Source organism: Anser anser (genome assembly GCF_964211835.1).
Source record: "Anser anser genome assembly, chromosome: 1".
Lineage (NCBI taxonomy): Eukaryota > Metazoa > Chordata > Aves > Anseriformes > Anatidae > Anser > Anser anser.
The window spans coordinates 184,013,195-184,032,384 of NC_139720.1; the positions used below are offsets into that span (position 1 = coordinate 184,013,195).

The 19,190-nt window shown below is 43.6% G+C and overlaps 1 protein-coding gene across 1 annotated transcript; it reads right to left on the reverse strand.

Moving 5' to 3' along the window:
• Nucleotides 1-3,076: 3,076 nt before the first annotated feature.
• Nucleotides 3,077-11,991, reverse strand: DLEU7 (deleted in lymphocytic leukemia 7). The gene is made up of 3 exons (XM_083800270.1): nucleotides 11,252-11,991; nucleotides 9,646-9,716; nucleotides 3,077-4,142 (listed from the first exon to the last, which is right to left on the reverse strand). Exons 1-3 carry the CDS (start codon nucleotides 11,886-11,888, stop codon nucleotides 3,936-3,938), a joined length of 915 nt encoding a protein of 304 aa, XP_083656396.1. The 5' UTR covers nucleotides 11,889-11,991; the 3' UTR covers nucleotides 3,077-3,935.
• Between the last annotated feature and the right edge of the window lie 7,199 nt (nucleotides 11,992-19,190).

Genomic DNA, 19,190 nt, shown 5'->3' on the forward strand with positions numbered 1-19,190 from the left:
ATTTGTTAACCTGAGCCTCAGGTGCTGGGCATAATGGGAAAATGCTTGTACCAGAGAAAATCTATGATAAGTTCATGAGAGGGGTTTCTTTGCCAGTTCAGCTTCTTGCTCACTAATTTTCTGCTGTAGCAAGCATATCTCGTGCTTGAAACATGGCATGCAGGTGGGAAACATCCTGATCATTCAGATGTTACTGCAGGAAAACCCAGTAGAAAATGAGAGCCTGTGTTCAAGCAAGGGCTGCTCCCGTGAGTAGTGTTTGAGTTATCGAAGCCCGAGAGGACTGGCAAGGAGCAGGAAGCTGCTTCATCAGATGCCTCGTAGCAGGGGATGTAAATACATAACCCAGCCTAACAGGCTGGTTTTGTGGATCATATGCGCAACAGTTGTGCTAAATCGGGTGGTGCCATTTGGAAAGCACGGCAGAAAAGGCGAGACACATACGGAGGGTTTTAAACACAGATGGGTATATGAAATCACAGAGGTGCAAGCAGTGTTCATTCACCATCAGAACACAAAGTTGAGTATCTTAGCATGAACAGTAAGCTTTCTGGGGTGGGTGTGACACGCGAGCTGGTGACATAGCCCCCATTCCACAAGGACAGTTATTTCTGGGCAGCAGGTTCCTTTGCACCATCCTGGCTTCACGTCGGGGGCAGGAAGAGACTGCTATTCTTCCCAATGCTCTGGAAGGAAGGCTATTCTTCCTAATGCTCTGATTTTCACTCACCGTGTAGCAAAGGCGATATTGCAGGGAGCAGCTCGCATCCTGCTTGAGTGCTCTTCACCATGCGGGGGTCCTCCACAAGGCCAGGCGAGCTGTGAATCCCCACCACAGGGGCATGTCAGATGCAAATATCTCCTACCATGCTTCATCTCGATTAAGGTATGATGAAACGGGGCCTCGAGCCTCAGACGTGCCAAGGGGTAACATGATATAAACGTGCAGCTGCGCTGATCTCCTGAAAGGGGGTGGGTTGCACATTTTGCAATTAGGGTGAGCTAACTGTATGCATGCAGGCAGTTGCCACAGCTCAGCTGATGGGTGGTAACTTATTAAACCGCAGTAACGTGAGCACTTTGAGCCATGAAACCGTACTCAAAGTGTTTGCAGACTCAGGGCCTGAGAAACCATCGCCCTCTGGTTCAGTTGCACCATCGTCCTGAAGACAAGAAAAGGGCCTGAAAACCTGTGCTGTACAGTCAGATGCAAGATGAGGTTTCCCAAGGGACTCTTAAATTTCTAGCCAGAATTTCAAAGAATTTAACGGTGTTTTCTTTTTAAATGACCTTGACTCAAAATATTCATTTTAAGTGGAAATGTTTGGGAAAGAAAGAGTTCTGGAAATTTTCAGCATAAACAGTAATTCTTGTAAAATAACATGGAGAGTCATATTCAGAAGGCCTAAATTTCCCCTAAGTCTCTGGGTCTTGTGTTTCTTACCTGCTAGGGATCTCTACAGGCCTAGAGCCATCCAGAAGGGAACCTGTCCAATTTGGTGGAACTGTGGCCGGAGTATTTTTTTTAGATGTAATGTGCTTTTAATATGCAGCACTTGCTAGTTTCTTAGAAGCTTGAAGAGAAAATTACCTGCCAAATGTTTTCATTCCTCTGTACTCGGTCATTAATTTTGTGCGTGCATGCATGTGACTGGGCAAAGGGAGTTGAAATCGTCCTTTTTTTATTATTATTCAGAGCCTTCCCCATGCCAACCCCGTTAGCAGTGCTGATGATGTGAGATTTGACCTTGAGAGCATAGCTCTAATTCTAGCCCTGCTGAAGTCAATGGGATTTTGTTATTGATCTTCAGACCAGGACGCGGTGCTCTGGAGTGGATAGGAGTGAAGAGTGTAGAGAACCCTTGGGGAAGATTTTCTTTTAAATGACTTTTTAATGATGCTAGAGATAAAAATGTTTGTGTTTGGGGCTAATGCCCTGCTGAAGGAATGCAAACACTGTAATACGGGGCTGGTGCATGAGAGCAGATTGAGTCCCACTGGTAGAAACAACCGTAGAAAGCCAGAGAGAGACTTGCCTAAATGGTGGAAAATGAAGAAACAGCCCCTTGAAGCCAGTGTTGGTGGGTCAGGGCTCCAATGGGTGGCTGTCACACCGAAGAGGGGGTGATGGCACCCCTCTACAGAGTGCAGAGCAGGGGCACCTCAGGGATGAAGCTGTCTTCACCCAGGTTTCTTCTCCCAGCCTCCCTGCTGCCCACAAATCTCTCCTCCGAGAGGACAACGTGATAAAAATGGCCAAAAAGCTTATTTAGCTTATTTCACAGGACTTCTTCAGGCCTCTGTCCTTTTGCTGTGAAGGGTGGTGCCAATGACAGCAGATACCAATGCAGGAATGCATGTAACACCGTTGTGCGAACCCAGCCCAGAGCCTCTTTGCTTGTTTGCTGCCTGCTGTTGGGCTCTGTGTTGCCCTGGAATCACAACATTTCAGCAAACACCACGGTATTCTGCACCAACAGAGCCCTTTTCCCCAGTTCCCTTGAGGGAAGGAGCCACATTTAAAAGAAAAAAAGGAAAAAAAAAAAAAAGGAGATACCTGGTTCTTACCCAACCTTCACAGTTTTTCTTCCCATGTCTAAATGAATTCTGAGCTGCGACATCCCCCAAAATTTCAACCCGGGGCCGTTGTCTGCATTCACAGTAAGAGCCAGTGAATAAGTGTTTTGAGGTAGCCTTAATTATAGCTGTGAGAATGACACCAGTGTAACATTTAAAGTGTGAACATAAAATATGGCAAATCAATCAGAGTATGGAACCACACTCGGAAAGTATTCAGCTGATGATGTTCATGATCACACATTTAAAAAAAAAAAGAGAGAGAGAAAGAAAGAAAGAAAAAATCACATGTGGAAATTCACTCCTCTAGCCAATGGAAAGAGATACTTTTCTATCTCATAGTCTACAAAATTCCCTCACCTACTACCCAAATCACAGTTAAAAGGAGCTTAATTTATCCCTTTGAAAAAGAAAAAAAATGTTTTACAAGCCGTTATTCCTGCTCAGCAATCACACAGACATTAAATCTTATTGCAAAAAGAGGGGGGAATGCCTCTTTTCAGCATTACAGCTGCAGCTGTTTGACAGCAGTAAGTGACTTCATAAACCCTCCTGATTTGGCAGTAGGAGAGCAGAATTTTATGCTGTCTGCTACTCAGTCACAGGGGCTGAGAAAGCTCTGCAAAGCAATCTTCACAAATGTTTCACCTCAGTTTATAAATACCTTTGCTTCACCGTGTTAATGCCTCTTTTGCTTTGCTTTCCATTCACCTCCACTGGATCATCTACCAAGACCTTTTATGGCTTTAAAGCAATTGATCCCATAGGTCCCACATATTTTTTCTTCTTTTTTTCTTTTTCTTTTCTCAGTGGAAGATACCACACCTTCACCTTTCCATTGATTTGTTAGCTTTCTGTGGTAAAATGCAATAAAGATTTAGCAGGCTGTCTTTACTTGCAGTGTAAGCAGGCCATATACCTTCTCGTGAAAGGGTCCGTAGTTACACCCTATATTTTCTCTGTCTCTACCAAGCATCCAATCCATTAATAATAACTTGGAAACACATTTGTCTGAGCTGTGATGAAAATATAGATTTTTAATGGTTGTAATCTCAGCCTCTACCTTTCGGTCTTCATTTTGAGACCTTATTATTTAAGAACGCATTCCTGTTCTTCCAGAGCAACTTCTGGAGATGTTCCCAGCTCCCATTTATATGACTCGGGTATGAGTTTGATATAAGAAGGCAGTACTTTGCAGGAACATCATCTCCATTGGGAAGTCTCCACTGATGTGAAGTCAACAGGAACTCTTGCTACGGTGAGATCTCCAAGATTCACTTTTCAAGTTATCTGTTATTTTTATGGGACTGTTACAGCTCACATGCATCACTTGTTCCTTGGCCAAACAGCCTGCTGCCTCACATTGCCAGGAGATTTTGCAGGATTTGTCTCAGCACAGATCGGACTGGGATATAAGGTTCTGAGGGGAAAACTGCCAGTGACCAAATGAGTTTCTCAATGATGGTCTTCAAACACTGGTGTGCTTCATGCAGGTCCTTCTCAAATTGCTGTCCCTCTCTTTGTAGAGCCATATGACTACAGATGTTTCTAAACTCAATGCTGTCCTAAAAGCAAAACCAAAAAGAAGTGAGTGAAAACTAATGCTCCCCCAAGTTTTCTAGGCATGATTTTCTAGGCACAAACTTCCTAACCATGAATGTTCATCTCTGATTTAGTGTGAAACATCTTTAGTTTTGAGATACATGTAGTGTAACCATTAAATGCTGCTGCAAACGCTCTTGGCAGGAAGCCTTAGGTAGCAGTTTCACCTACTCACTTTTAAGGGTCATTTGTCTTCCCCAGGCGTCAGCAATTAAATTTTTCTTAGTTCCGTTTCTACCAGACAGAGCTTTAGTAGCTGTCCTCAGCAATTCAACTCCCCATAACCTGACAGGCGAGAGTAGGACCTCAGGAAAATGCAATACCCAGATGTCTCTGGAGAGCCCCCAGTGGCTCCCAAGGGCACTTTGTGAGAGCAGCTTTCATTGAAGCACCGCTTCTGTGTGGTGTACCCCATCTGAGAGGTGGCTGGCATCCCCAGTGAGGCAGGTGACCCCGACAACCCTGCTAGTTGCACACCACGATGAAACAAGAAGGCTTCACAATCCCTCTGATGTAGCAGGGTGTGAGAAGTGATGCTCGAACACCTGCACTGCCTGGTGCAAATGCATTCCTTTACCCATTTCAATGAACATCACACTCTGCAACTCCTGGAAAGCCCTTCCTGCTCCGATTTAGAAAAAAAGCTAAGTGGAGCTGTTTTCCCCTGAAGGACCTGTAGTGCTACTGGCTGTAGGATCTTGTCAGGCAGGGACAACCTTCTGTCTGCTGTTGAGCAGGGCCAAAGTAGGTTCGTGAGCCCTATAAGGTGGTGTACAACTACTCCACGCATCTGCTAAAAGAAAAAACATCTCTCCCTACACCCATCTACTCCTACCCCTGCCTAAAAAAGGTAGGAGCAGGTGGCAAAAGCAGAGTTTTAACTCACAATGGTTCCCCAGCCTGGTTTGATCTAGGAAAGGGCTGTGTCAGTATGAAGAGAGGAGCAGCTCAATGGTGAGAATGAACATTTGGAGGTGAAGTGGATGAAACATCTTCTGGCAGCAGGATCAGCCTCTGCCAGCCTAAGATGGACGTGCAAATGTGGCCTCAGGCAGAGCCTGTGCCTTCACAAAGTCTCACACACAATGAAGGTGTCTGGACAAACTGTAGGGGACAAGGGAACCTTCTCCCATAGCTTGTGGCACCTCTTACCCCTTTTACTTGACATATTTACTCTTACAGATAGTAGTAGCCTCTGCTTTTATCTGAGAGGAAATTGAGTTTTAATGTTTTTCTTAAAATTATGCAGGTTTAGACTTACTGTGGGTCTACCTTTGTTATTAAAAGAAACAAAGAAACCAGTTTCTTTGAAGGTGGAACTCCATTTCACCTAGACAATCCCAGCTTCATAATGGTAGCAGCAAAAAGGATTTGCAGTTGGAGGATGAAAATGTGGGTTAGCATTGAAAACAGTGCTGCATGGCTGCCCCAGCCAGCAAACAGAAGGCATTCAGCATGGAAATATCTAAACTAGCCATCCAACACCATTCTTGGGCCCTTAGGTATTGTACCACAGCACTTGTGGGTCTGCTGTGGGCAAGGTGAACTCATCGCTTTGGTACGCCCCTGTGCTGAAAAGCCAGGGAGTCCTGAGTCAGGAGGTTAGCTGAAAAAAAGCAGCCTTTTTCACATATATTTCCAAAGTTTCCTTTTTCAGAAAGATTTTGATGTTTCCTTTGAAGGTCACCTTTCAAATCTGTTCTGTAAAGTTGCCTTAGGTATAAAATCCTTACTCAAATATATTAAAAGGTCAAATAAATTGCGCTAAGTAAACAAGCTAGCTTTGCTAGCTTTCGCAGGTGTCCAGCACATGGGAGCTATAGGGTACATGACAGAGAATAAAAACTTGACTTATCTCTCTCCTTTCAGTGAAAACGGGCTGTAACTAACTGAAGCAAAAGTTTCAGACTAAAAATTCTTTCCGTTTTAACTTCAGGAAACAGGGCACTTGTGAGCTGAACTGATAGAGAGCAGCAGTTCGTGTGGTATTTCGCCATTTAGGAGATGCTAACAGGAATATCTGCAGTGATTTGATTTTAAGTGTTTTCAATTGCAGGACAGGAGCGGATCCTCCCTGCAGCTTTCGTTTGTCAAGATCCATATGTTTAGACAGATGAGTTAATAAAGAACCTCCCCCAGAATAAAAACAGCAGGGCCTACTGGTTTCAAGGCTCTCTAATTTATGGCTTAAAATTTTCCACTGCTCTGGGTCTGTTTCATGCAGTTGTCACTCAGTGGTAGGCTGAAGTTTCAGGATGTTTCTGATGGCCCAACTTTTATTTTCGAACCTTAACGTAAAATTGATCCTATCCACCAACTTGCTTCAGGTTTATGAAGAGGCCGCTCTTATAAAGGCTCCTTTACAGAAGATACAAACTGCCTGTTTCCATCTTTTACTTTATTCTGAAACGCCAACCTGACCCATCAAACAGACTCCTACAGCTGGCTCTAACAGACAGCTGCCTTTTTCTTTAGCATGCTCAAATTTTAGACCCTGGTCGGCTGCCAACCCTCAACATTTTTGCTTAATCTCCGTGCACCCTGGTAGACAAAATTTCCACTGAGGACAGAGTGGCAGTGGTGGTGCCCTGCTCCAGGTGCTGGATGCTCTGCACAGTCAGCAGGCCAAAATCTGGGAGCTGGGGCTGGAGTGCCAGAGCTCCTAATGTCCATTCCTGGTAACTCGGTGCCTCCACCCCCACTGACCTACTTTATGTTTTTCCGGAATAATTTATCAGGATGGCTCAAATCCTGGAGGAATAAAATTCTCTTTGAAAAAGTGATTCCTGCAGCGTCCCTTGGGTAAAAAGTCTGAGCTTGAGCTTCTTCCTGGAGACTCCGCACACGGTCAGCGGGGAGAGACAGGAATGGTTTATCTGACCTCCGATGCCTGTTTTGGGATGAAATGAAATTGGAAGTGACTCCTTCTCAGTGATGACTCTGAAGGGAACACGGCTTGAGCTTCTCAGAAAAGTTGCAGGGAAGCCTCTGAGGGACTGATGAGCCCCACCTCATGTTGGTACCCACCTCTCACCCCGTTTTCTAAAGCAGTTGCAGTTGGAAGATTTCTCCTAAGATATGCACTGCCAAAAAATGGTGGAGTCATTAATAATTTCTTGTAAAGTTACTATTTCTGTAGAAAAAATAATGCCCCAAGCCCCTGGTGTAGTTCATTCTGTGGTTTGCTTTTGTAAAGTCTCTCTCTAACACAGCAGGTGCAGATGCATGCGGAGTGCAGCACTATCGTATTAATAAAATGGAACCGCCTAGGCATATTTCCTCCGAGCTTCCAGAAAGATCTTGGAGGCAATTCCTCACTTGAAAAACTTCAGATCGTTCATTTGTCAGCATTTAAAAAAAATATCCACACAAACGAGTATTAATGCCTACAGCTTGCAAATAACTTTATGGAGGGTGAGGCAATTTTTTCCAGGATCAGCCTTCATATTAATTACTTTTAAAAATGAACGCTCAAAGCTATTAGGTCCAGGAACAACTTCATAATATCAGTGACTGCAAAATGAAAAACGTGCAGGCTGGCACATTTGTTCAATGTGTGGTGGCAAGCGAGGAGTCTGCTGCTGTTTTATGCGAATTCTAATGAAAGCAATTTATCTCATTTCCGTCACCCCTAAGCCATTATTTATGAATCAGTCTTCAGATCTCTCGCATAAGGAAGAACTAGTCACTGAGAACCGATCTCTGATTTGTGTCAGGAAATCAGCAAGCAGAAAACAAGCTTATTAAATACCATTAGATATGGCATGTATTAACAGCCATCCCCTCCGTGTTCCTTCCCCAAAACATGCAGATCCCCTAGGTGAAGAGCCCTGTGCTCATGCTGTGCAGAGATGCTCAGCTGCACCAGACTTTGCTGGCTGCTCTGCCGGGGAGCACGATACCTCTGGGTTCACCTGTGGCCAGACACAGCGATGCCTGATGCTGTGCTGTTGTTTGGTCTGCACTGAACTTGGGGTTTCTCTTTTGCTCTCCAGGGATGGGTCTCGATACAGCAGGAAAGCAGAGCAACTGGCACTGCTGCCTGCCTGTGGAAAGCTCAGCAGGGCTGCCTTCATGCCGCTGCTCAAGTCCCAGTGAAGCAGCTTGCTCCCAGTACAAGCTAAGGGCCACTGGGCCGACTTCACAGCAGCTGCACTGTTTCACCCCAATGGGAAATTTAGGACAAGGGGATTATGGTAAACGTGCGGGTCTGCTGATGCTGCCCCAGAGCCTGCCACCCTGACCTTCTCCTTCTTCCACAGCCAGCAGAGAAGCAGCACTGCAGCACAGGGGCAGTAGAAACTTGCACAGTCAGAAGTTTTTTTATTATCCTGCCCTGCCAATCTGGCACCTCTAAAGGACAGTATTTTCTTTTCCCCTTTAAAGAAAATACCATGACTGTTTTGCAAACGGGACGGCTATTTTAACTTCTTAGTATGATTTATATTCCACTCCCTGCTGGCTGCCATCAAGATTGGCCCAGTCCAATCCGCTACACATTTCTGATTTAGTACCATTCGAGCGACCCCTTGGTAACTCCAGTGAAGGAGACAGGATGTTATCAAAAAGCTGGAGTAATGCATAGCTGCACCTGAGCACAGCCAGGGCAAGCCGCACACTGCTATTTCGGGAAGCTTTTCTACCTTTTATTTTTCCTTTTCAAATGCACTCAAATTGCTGCTTAAAATACCGAATCTCTCCCTCCGTTAAAAAAGGCCATTCTGTTCGCCTTGGCAGTGTGTAATTACGGAAGAGAGAAAACATGGACGTTATTACAGGGAGCCTTTGTGGAGGCAGAAGGCACGAGGAGTTCCTTGTGGGTGCTGATGCCAGTAAAGAGCTGGTCAGGCAGTGAGGCGATGCGGTCGTCTGTGTCCCGAGGCAGGGGGAAAGGGGCCTCTCGCCCTCCCATCTTCACGCAGACAGCATGGCTAAGCAGACTCTTCACGGTCGTACTGCATGCAAAATCAGTAATGACATGCTTGCTGTCACTAATAAAGGATTTGCTCCAAATTCTTGCAAAGGTGTCACTTTTCATTAGAAGTTAATGCCCACCTTTTAATTGCTAAGGACCGACAACGTCTAACGTACTGGGACACAGCAGGACGTATTTCCAATACTTACAGGCAATGGGCAATTTAAATGTTGTTCCTCCAGTTCCTTAAGTCTTCTTTTTTTCCAAACCTATGTCTATCTATTTTGGGGCCATTGTATAGAATGATTTTTTTTAACCAGTTCAGTTGATAAACCAATATCAATACCATAAATCAATAAAAAACAACCAAGGAGCAACCCCAAAACAAATGAGAAACAGTAAAGTCAGGATTGTCAAGAAAACCCAGAAAGAGGCATGAATATATCAAGAAACAAGAAGTACCAGATACTGACTACTAGCAAGCATGATTATCTCTGAGCCGTAAAACCAGAGTTTTCCTTCTAAAAACAGTGACTAGAAGGATATGTTACCATGGGCTTCCATGTTGAAGGGATTTTGGCCAACTCATTGGCTAAGAGCTTATTTTTAAAGGCTTGTTCATCTGAATTTATGAAGAGATTATAATATAAATGGATCCCTTGAAATCCAATTTGCTTCAAAATCAAATCTGCAGTAGTGAAACTACTCGCAGCTAAGGGGTCAGTTATCCATAATGCAGAGTCTGCGTAAACCTAGTGCAAAATTGATGTAACCCTATTGTAAAAGAGAAGGGGAAAAAGTCCTGGAGCTCAATGGGTCATGATAATGGGTTTTCAGTGAAAAAAATATAAATTAACTTAAATTTGAGTGGAATAGGAAAACCAGAATCCAAAGTAAACAGTATTCCCAGTGGTATCTAAACACATACTTTCACAAAAGTAGTATTAAAGTAATTCTGGGAAAGAAGAGGAAGAAAATAAAATCTTCATTGAGATGGCTGCATTTCATAAATCCAACATTTGTTTGTACAAAAACAAATGTCATTAGTCTTGTTTATTTTAAATTAGAAGTAATGAAGAAGTCTTACTGGAAAATTGATTTTACAGAAGTCCAACCTATCACTGTACCCTCATTTCTGAAGAGGGATATCTAACAGTTTTAGCTGATTTTTAACACACTCATATACAGCTTCCAATATCACACCTTCCATCTGTAGGTGATTAGGACCCACATTTTCAAAGGTTGCTTCTGATTCTTGGTGGCTGAATAGTAAGTTGAGATAGCTTGGATTTGATTTTTCACAACAAAACTGGCTTTTCAACAAAGCCAGTCAGACTCTGTACATTGATCAAGCACCTGTGGAAACAGTGTCTGGCAATATCTCAAATTCATCACCAAAACTGAGAAGCCATAGCAAAGTTTTATTCACAAACATTTATCCACCAGATAAGACTTTTTGGCTAATTCTTTGCTGTTTCCCTATCCCCCAGCTTTCCACACTGTGCTGGTCTGTGCTGGAAAGGTTAACATAAAAGTAAAAGATCAGGTTTATCTGTAGCTTAACTGGCTCAGCAATTGGTGCCAACTGCTAATGGGGTTTCTGTGGAATGCACCTCTGCTACCAGAAATTGGCTAAGAGCTGCCATCTTGTTCTACATGGTACGCTCAAGATTCATCCAAAGGCAAGAGTTTTGGGGCATGACAAAGTAATTTGACTTAAAATGAGACACATCAGACTCCTTAACTAACCCCTAAACCCATCACTTGCAAGCTCATATCTAGGCTTTTTCTTTAATTTCCTCCTGGGTGAATATACATAATTATTGCACTTTTCAGAAAACTGTAGATTTTTTTTCAGGTAAATGTTCATTGGGTCTCACATGCTGGATGTATGGTGTATCATTATGGAACAGCCATGAGCTCTGCTGGTTGGTAATTTCACTTGCAGGTTACTGGTCATCGCTGCGTCTTGTGGTGTTGTTTTTTGGCTCTTTTAGGAAAGAGGTTAAAACTAGCTTTTGAAAAAGCTCTAAGTAATCTTTCCAGGCTACTCAGCATGTAAGCAAACCTCCATTCTGACAAGAAGTGTTTTGGACCCCCATGATGCAATTATACTGAACGATCAGTAGTTTTTTGACTGTATTGAAGGCTATAGGCTTAAATGAGAATTAATTGTCATGAAACTCTTCCAGTCCACATGGCAAGACCCAGCGCATGCAGTTATCAGTGTAGTCAACAGCCTTTCTGCAAAAAAACACTCAGGGAAAAAAAAAAAAAAAAGAAAGATTTCTCCTGTGTCTCCCATACTTACTTTTGGGTGGAGAGGAAAAGGATGCTTCTGTATGAGAGGGAGCAAGAGGGTTTGCTCTACTTCTATGAGCCGGGAAGTCGCATCGACTACTCGGGACAGCTTGCTGCGCAGAGCCACCTCTCGAAGGGTCTCATTCCTCACCAGCCGGGGCTGGGACAGCATGGGTGGCCTGGACTCACTCGGGCTGAGGGGAGTTAGGTCTCCACTCTCCTCTTCTTCCTCAGGAGTTTTCCCCAGGGCTCTTCTCTCTTCTTTCAGCTCCCAAGCCTGGCCAAGCCTGGCTACATCCATCTCCCCTCCTGGGCTGTACCGAGCTGGGCCAGGCCTGCCAGTGCTGCTGGTTTGGGCCATGGAAGGCTGTGACGGACTGAGGGGAAGACGTGAGGCTGTGGCAGCCTCCCTGCCTCCCCACACCAGCTGGAGGGTGCGGAGAGCCCCTGCCTGGTGCTCAAGGGACTCGAGCAGAACAGCTGGGCCAACCATCACCTTCCCCTCCTAGCTCCAGGCCTGGCTGTGGCCTTTTAAATCTGTTTGGCCCCTTCCCTCATCCTTATCTCTAACCCCGCAGTGGGTGGCCACTTGTCCTGTCCCGCCCTAGGCTCATTTTGGCCGTTTTTGGGAGGTTTGCGCATCCCTGGCCGGGTGCAGAGCGGGGCGCGGCGTAAATCTCCCCGCTGGCCTGGCCCGTTCAAGGTGTGGCCTCAGCCCTCTGAAGGCAGCATTATAAAGCTGGGTGCTGAAGGATTTTACAATGTGCTTCAAAGAGGAGTTTAAAAGGGGAGCAAGGGCCAGAAGGAAAAGATTTCCTTTCAAACCCCTCCTGGTTTCAGGGATGATCAGCATGGATCTGCTAGAGGCTCCTGTGTCCCACACCAGGTGCCTCCAAGTGACACCGACCACTGGAAATGCCCAGACTGGGTTTCCATTGAAACTTTTCAGGCTATCTTGGTTTTATTGCTATTATTACTCACAACCCCAAAATGCATCAAATGCATCCAAACCTGTCAGACTGACAGTGCTGCATTTGGCACGCAGGGAAAAAAAAAAAATCTCAAGTAGGAAAACAGTGGGTTGGAAACGGGAAGGCTGAATGAGCCCCACCTGAAATAACTCCAAAAAAAGGCATTTCTGGCTTTGGCAAGTCAGCCAGAAGGATCCTATATGTTTTTGTATATGGTTCCCAGAGGATTTAAAACTGTAAGATTTGATGCTAAACCTATTTCTGTGCTGTGAAACCAGGGACAGCTGTACAAATATTTGCTGTTTTTAATTAAACCTAACATTGCTACTTCCTTGATTTAAGTTAGGTCAAAGGACTGGCAATTTTATGCTTTGATAGATGAAGAAAAACAGTTGTGGGTGTTGTGTTTTAGAAATATGTTATAGAATAAGAAGTCTGAGGGAAAAGGCCTCAGAGGCTATAATAGCTCTGCCCTTGTGCTTTCTTCTCAGAGATGTTTTCCTTGTCAAATATTTTGCCTTATCCATATAGCAACTGTTTCTACTGTAATTCTGATCATTATTTTTCCTTGAAAGACTTTTATCTAACTTTCCATTTGCTCTTGAGTTAAGCTTTTGGTAGCATTCTCTCAGCTTTGTGTTCTTTATAAATTTAAACTAATCTGTTTTGTTGGGGAGAAATAAGGAGGGATGTGCTCAACCCCACTCTCTTTGGACCCCCTTACATCGCCTAAGTCCCTTGGCAGAGCATCTCACAACTCCTGCTTCTCAGAGCAGGGTTTTACTGTCCCTGTCTCTTCCAAAATCAGATATATCAATCTTGTATCAATTCTAAAGACAAAGTAAATCAGTTTGGAGACCTGTTTTTGGTCATCACAGCACCAGCATAGGACGAGCAGAGAAAAATTCTCCATTCAGCTCCATGACTGGTTTGCTGCTTGTCCTGAGGCTCTCCTGTCTCTCACTCTTCCACTATGGGAGCTGAGGATATTGATGCTGAATCCGGCAGTGACATGCTTGGGGACCCGCATAGTAAAAGAACCAGGTTTTAGAGTTCCTCAGGCTTTTAGAGGAGAGCAAAAACAACTTAGAATCTTAGGAAACTTAGGAAATTCTCTCAAATAGTCTTTTTGTCAAAAAATCCCAATGCATCAACATACACTATATATTGGAAAATATCCATTTATATCGATATTCTGTTTAAAAAAGTCAGGAAGAAATTTCTAAAAAGTCAAAATAAAGCAATTTATTTTGCAGTCTGCATTTAAGCCAAGGTGTAGACAAAAGACACCACGAAGAAATTAGGTAAGTGTTTTTTGCTTGATCCGTGTTTTGGTTTTCAGGTGTTTGGGTTTTTTTAGATTTTATTTTAGAGAAATTTTTGAGATTTCAGCTTTTAATCCTCAGTGAAAATGTTAAAAATTTCTGTGGAAAATAGAAAAAAACAAACAAACAAAAAAATTCTTGCCTTTGATAATTGATAACAAAGACTAGAAGGATTGTCCCTTCTACCTAGTTTAATATTATTTCTACTTTAACAGTCATATGCATCACTGTGTTAAGTGAAACTAGTATCATAGCACTTAAAGATCCTTCAATATATTTTCAGTAAAGTTGTTTGTTATTATTACCAGTGTTAGTGTATTATATTACTACTACCAGCAGTTTTATGGTAGTATTGATTTTAAAAGATATTTTGCATCTTTCCTAAAGATATACACTTTATCTGTCAGTTAATAGACAGATGCCAATTGGTAGACCCCTGTTCCTTCTTACAGGGGACTGTCAGGCTGGACTCACAGCAGTGTGAGACCCATGTCAAGCAGTCAAACCAAATAAGTTTTACTGAGGTAAAAGAGTAAAAGTAATTAAAGGTAACTGAAGGTACCTGCAAAAGGTACAGGAGAATGGAGAAGAGCTGACAGATCTGCTGTTTATCAGCTTGCTCACTTCCTGAATTCTAGAAATATGGTTTTCTTAGTGGCTCAAAGTTTTGAGCTGGATTAATATTTTATAAAGTTGTTGGTTTTTTTTTGATGTGTTTGTTTTGTTTTGTTTTACAAAAACAAAAAGTAACTCCAAACCCTCCAACAAGCCCTTACCAGGAATTCTTTTAGAGAAACATTATACAGGCACAATTGCAAAAATGAGAAGTGGAAGTCTGTCTTTATTTCCAACATCTGCTTCCCTATCATTTCATTGTTTATCTACGTACCATGTGGAGCCTTGAAGATATTGAGCCATCCATCAAGTAGAGAGTAAACCAAGAGGAGATATATCACAACTTAATGTTAAAGAAATCATATGCTCTGACATCTACCTTCATTACCGCTAGTACCTCTCACCTCATAACTAAAACCATGGCAGAACGGGTCTGTTATCTGCTTTTAACAGGGTTCTGGTGTGTATCCATAAATCCAGAGGTTCTCTTCTTGACACTGATGCTGGCCCATCTGCTTTGCAAAGTATATTTGAAGGGGCAGAAATGGATGTAGAAGCTCGCCCACCCCCACCCCCACCCCCCACCCCCCATTCTAATACATATAAGGAAAAGCCAAGTTTGTCCCTACTGTACTTTTGCTATAATTGAATGTATTTTTACAGTCAATGAGTTTTTCTCAATGAGTTAACCATCCTTTCAGAAAAATAAGATGAATAGCTGCTTATTTCAATCTGGCAACACTTTGAGCAAATACAGCGTTTTTTCTGTCTCATATAGCTCAAGGCTAAAAACCGAAAGAGCAAGAAAACTCCTCTTCCCCTCCCCAACCCTTTTCAAAATGAAAGTCAAGTTTTTGTGGGATTCAGCACAATCCATGGGATTTATGTTGCACCTGTTGAATTCTCACAAGAAATATCAATTAAAACATTGTGACTTTGGAAGGAGCATAGGAAATCTGTGGGGAGACTCGAGCTCCATGGATTTTCTGCACCTGCAGCTGTCCCGCCTCAGCGCCTCTCTCGGGAAAGGGGGGCCATCGGGCCGGTGCCATGTGCCGCTCCATTTCCATCAGTGCAGGGGGAGAAGAGAAGCCCATTTCCCTGAGCTGCGCCTTGCTTGCTCTCTCTCTTGTTTGAGTTGGCACCTCCTGACAGTATTTGGATGATGAAGTCTTCCAGACACAGCAGTGGAGTGTTCAGTCGCACAGCTTTGGGACACTCTCCAGTGGATGGGGCTGGCAGTCATGTTGAGCATTGGGGCTGCAGGAGGGGAGCAGGAGGCTGAGACCTTATAGTTCCAAACAGAAATTAAAACTGATAATCATTTCTAATGATCCTAAGTTCCTATGAGTTCATAAGCCTTTGTCCCTGGCTGGATTTAAAGATATTTACCAAGAATGGTTGGGTTCTGCATTGCTGCTGGTTGCTGCTGTTCTTTGCAAGTGGGATGGCCATGGGAGAGCAGGACCATAGGGAGCACGTGGGCTTAGGAGAAAATGCGTGGCCAGCAAATATGCCACATACGTTCACAGAATGTGTTGATCTAATTTGTACTTGATTGAGTCCAAATTTTGTGCCTTATTTATTTATTTATTTATTTATATTAATTTTAATGTTGCTAAGGGGAACTCTAGACTGTTGTGGAGATAGAATAAACATTTATAAAAGTTATGAGCCCTTTAGTTTCAAGGCAAAATCCAACCAGTAACTCATGAGGATTAGGAAGAAATTTGTCTCTAGCAAGAAGGCAATTGCACGGTGTCCCTTCATCATACATCTTAGCTTTTCTTGGGAGAGTGCTGGCAGTCAGTATGGGCAGAGGAAGGATGTGTAGTCTGATCCACTGTGGCACAGGCCAGACCCATAAAGGATCCAGCTTTATAAAGTCCCCTGCTAAAATAAAAATTTGTAAGGCGTCTTCTACTGTTACCCACCATAGTGGAGGATGGGTTTTAACTCATCTCTTGCAGGTGTTGCCTCACTGTAAGATGAAAAGCTGTTTGGGGAAATGCTGTATTCCTTCTGTTCAAGCTGGGCTAGCAGAGGATCCAGTGCCTCATGTAAAGAGCTCACAGAAGGCATCATGATTTTGTAGCCTTTTCATTCTGGGAAAAGTGGGTGCTGGACACCTGGCTGTGTCCAAGGGCTGTTTTGGCATCTCACAAACATTTTAATGGAATATATACAGTGCCATGGGAACAAGGATTTGTAGCCCCCACAAGGGCAAAGCAAGTGAGACATTCCCATCTGCCAGGGGCTTCACTAACATCTCTCCTGTAAAACCACCCAAAAAGCTACCAGTTTTCTCCATCGTTATACAAAGCAGTGTGGAAGCTACTGCTGCTGCCCCAGCATGGAGCTGCTGGGGGGTGTTCTACTGCTCTGCACAGCCCCACGAGTATTTAAGCAAAGGAATTCCTGGATATTGGATATTAATGCAGTTTAATAAGAAAGGCAATGAGAAAGTTTCCTGAGCAATTGCAGGTGCTCAGAAAGCTTTCAGACGTGTAAAACGTTCATGGATAACAAGCAGAGGCTGTCAGAGTGCAGTTTTGAGAGCAGGCATGTGAATTCTGCCATTTAAGTGTCAACTGCTGTGGCTGGATGTTGAGCCTAAGAACAGCTGCACTGGTTTGGATCACTGTACTGTGAGCCCATATTCTTCTCCCAAAGTATCAGGGGATATCCTCTGAGTGTTTTTTTTCTGAATGAGGCTCATTCCCAGCACTTTGAGTGTGCTCGCCCTACAACTGCCCCCCAGCAAAGCCACTTGTCTGCCTGAACTGTGGCAAGGGAGAGCCACCTTCACCACATAACCCAGACAAAAAGAAAACTGTGGCCACAAGGAGATACCTGTTGATAAATGAGAAAAGGCAAGTAAACTGTCAAACATTTCCACAGCTTCTGACCTTTCTCATCTAGGGGCATTTTCTGTGCCTCTGATTTTTATTTTTTTTATTTATTTTTTAATAATTCACAGTGGATACCCCTCCAAGTTCTTGTCCACTCTCCCTTTAAATACATGTAAAATTGTTGCAGCCACAATGTCTTTCGGCAACGAATTTTGTGCCCACTTGCCACTTGAGGAATCACTTCTTTACATTTGTTTTCAATGTGGCTTCCTTATGGCCCATCATTCTTGTACTGGAAGGGACAAATGAGTAGTTAATCCTTCTTCATGAAGCCAGGATTTTGTAGTTATCTATCATAGCACCTCTTTTCCAGGCTGGAGAACCCAGGTCTGTGTAGTCATGGAAGCCATTTCATAACCTTGGTCAACTCTGATGCTCTTCTTTGAGCCTTTGCCATCCTGAGGAGACCAGATAAAAAGGATTCAAGGAGATGGTGAACCCTGGATTTCAAGACGTTCATTGCGGAAAGAGCCCTTCTGGTGTTACTGCTCCCTTCCAGCCTCTTCCCCTTCTCCTACTGGAGGCTGCAGCCCCTATAGAGGACCATCCCTTGTTCTGAAAGCATAAAGCCAGCACAGATCACTTATAAAATGACGAATACCTGAATCAGCGCAGCTGGCTTAGCAGTGGCGTGGCGGAGACGGCCCCCGTGGCCTGTTCTGCTGGCTCAGGGCTCTGCAGCTGAGGGCTGGGCACACCAGCTGGGCACTGGCTGCAACGCCTGCCACCAGCGCGGCTCCTCCTGCGGCCAGCACTTGACTAGACTTCAGTGTGTGTTCCTAGGATACAAACACAAAAATATTTTCACTTTCCTACGTGTCATTCGGGGCAGACGTTTTGCCCTCAGAACCAACCTTTTTATGTAACACTGACTGAACACATATTTCGCCTAAGCGGAGATACTTTGTTAGAAACAAATGTGCTTATAAGCATTTGGAAGCGCAAAGGTGATATTTATAAAGCGACCAGAACACCCACCATGCGCCGCATAAGCCAGTGAAAATAACAGCTGCCGTGGTTTATCAGCTTTAGAGCACCGCGGGAGCAGCGCAGAGAGCGGTTCATCTGCAGCCTGTCAGTGCTGAGCGCAGCTGACTAACGCACCGCTGGAGCTAAAGGCAGGCTAATCACATATAGACTGCAAGTAGATGATAAAACGAGTCGCAGCTTTATGGCTTCTCAAATGCTTTCTCCTAATATCCACATCTGTACCGTGTTTGTGAGAGTAAAAGCAGTGAAAATTCCTGCAGGTCAAAATAACTTTATTCTTAAGAGTATACCTAGGGTGTTGTCTTCCCTCCGTCCCAGTGGTAAACATGTTGATGTTGGAGTAAAGGAAGGGCTGGTATTTTTCCTGGATGAGCGAAGTACAGCTTTATCATTCTGCATTAACTCTTTCAGGTACTGTCTATACTTTTTTTTTTTTTTTTAAACTACTAAGCTCTGTTCTGAATGTTTTGAGCCATAAAGGTGTTTTTTATTTTTTCTAATTTTATTTTTTATTATTATTTTTGAAACCACTAAGAATCCCGTGTAAAATCTGGGGAGTAAAATCTGGCAGGAAATGAGTAAAATACGATTACATGAAGTGTCAGTTTTGTTCTCAGAAGAGTTTCCACCATATAATAGCATTTTTTTTTTTTAAAGTCCTAGGTCTTTGAAAAAGATTCAATTTGCATTTTCCTTAGGGGCAACTTCAGGTAAATTAACTGAGGCTGCATTTCAATAGACAATGCAAGTCATCATAAAATGGCACTAGTGTTGAAAGACACAATCCCACGTACACCCAACATTGTCTTGCATTCCCACTTCTGCATTACTTCCTCCCTTATAGCTGTGCAGTGAACTGGAGTGAGAAGCTGATTTGGTTTAAACTTACCCAGAAAAATAATAATAATAAAAATCTGAGCTCCAGAGTTCACACAGGAGGGATGCTGTGAGGCAGGAAAAAGTGACAGGGGACTGGGGATCC

What these genes read in the sequence shown, in the direction of transcription:
- DLEU7 (XM_083800270.1), bottom strand. Translation starts at nt 11,888, where the DNA reads ATGGTTGGCCCAGCTGTTCTGCTCGAGTCCCTTGAGCACCAGGCAGGG. An exon ending in GACAATTAATTCTCATTTAA is followed by an intron (nt 9,717 to 11,251) that starts GCCTATAGCCTT and finishes TCATAAATTCAG; the next exon opens with ATGAACAAGCCTTTAAAAAT. An exon ending in CTTCAACATGGAAGCCCATG is followed by an intron (nt 4,143 to 9,645) that starts GTAACATATCCT and finishes TTTTGCTTTTAG; the next exon opens with GACAGCATTGAGTTTAGAAA.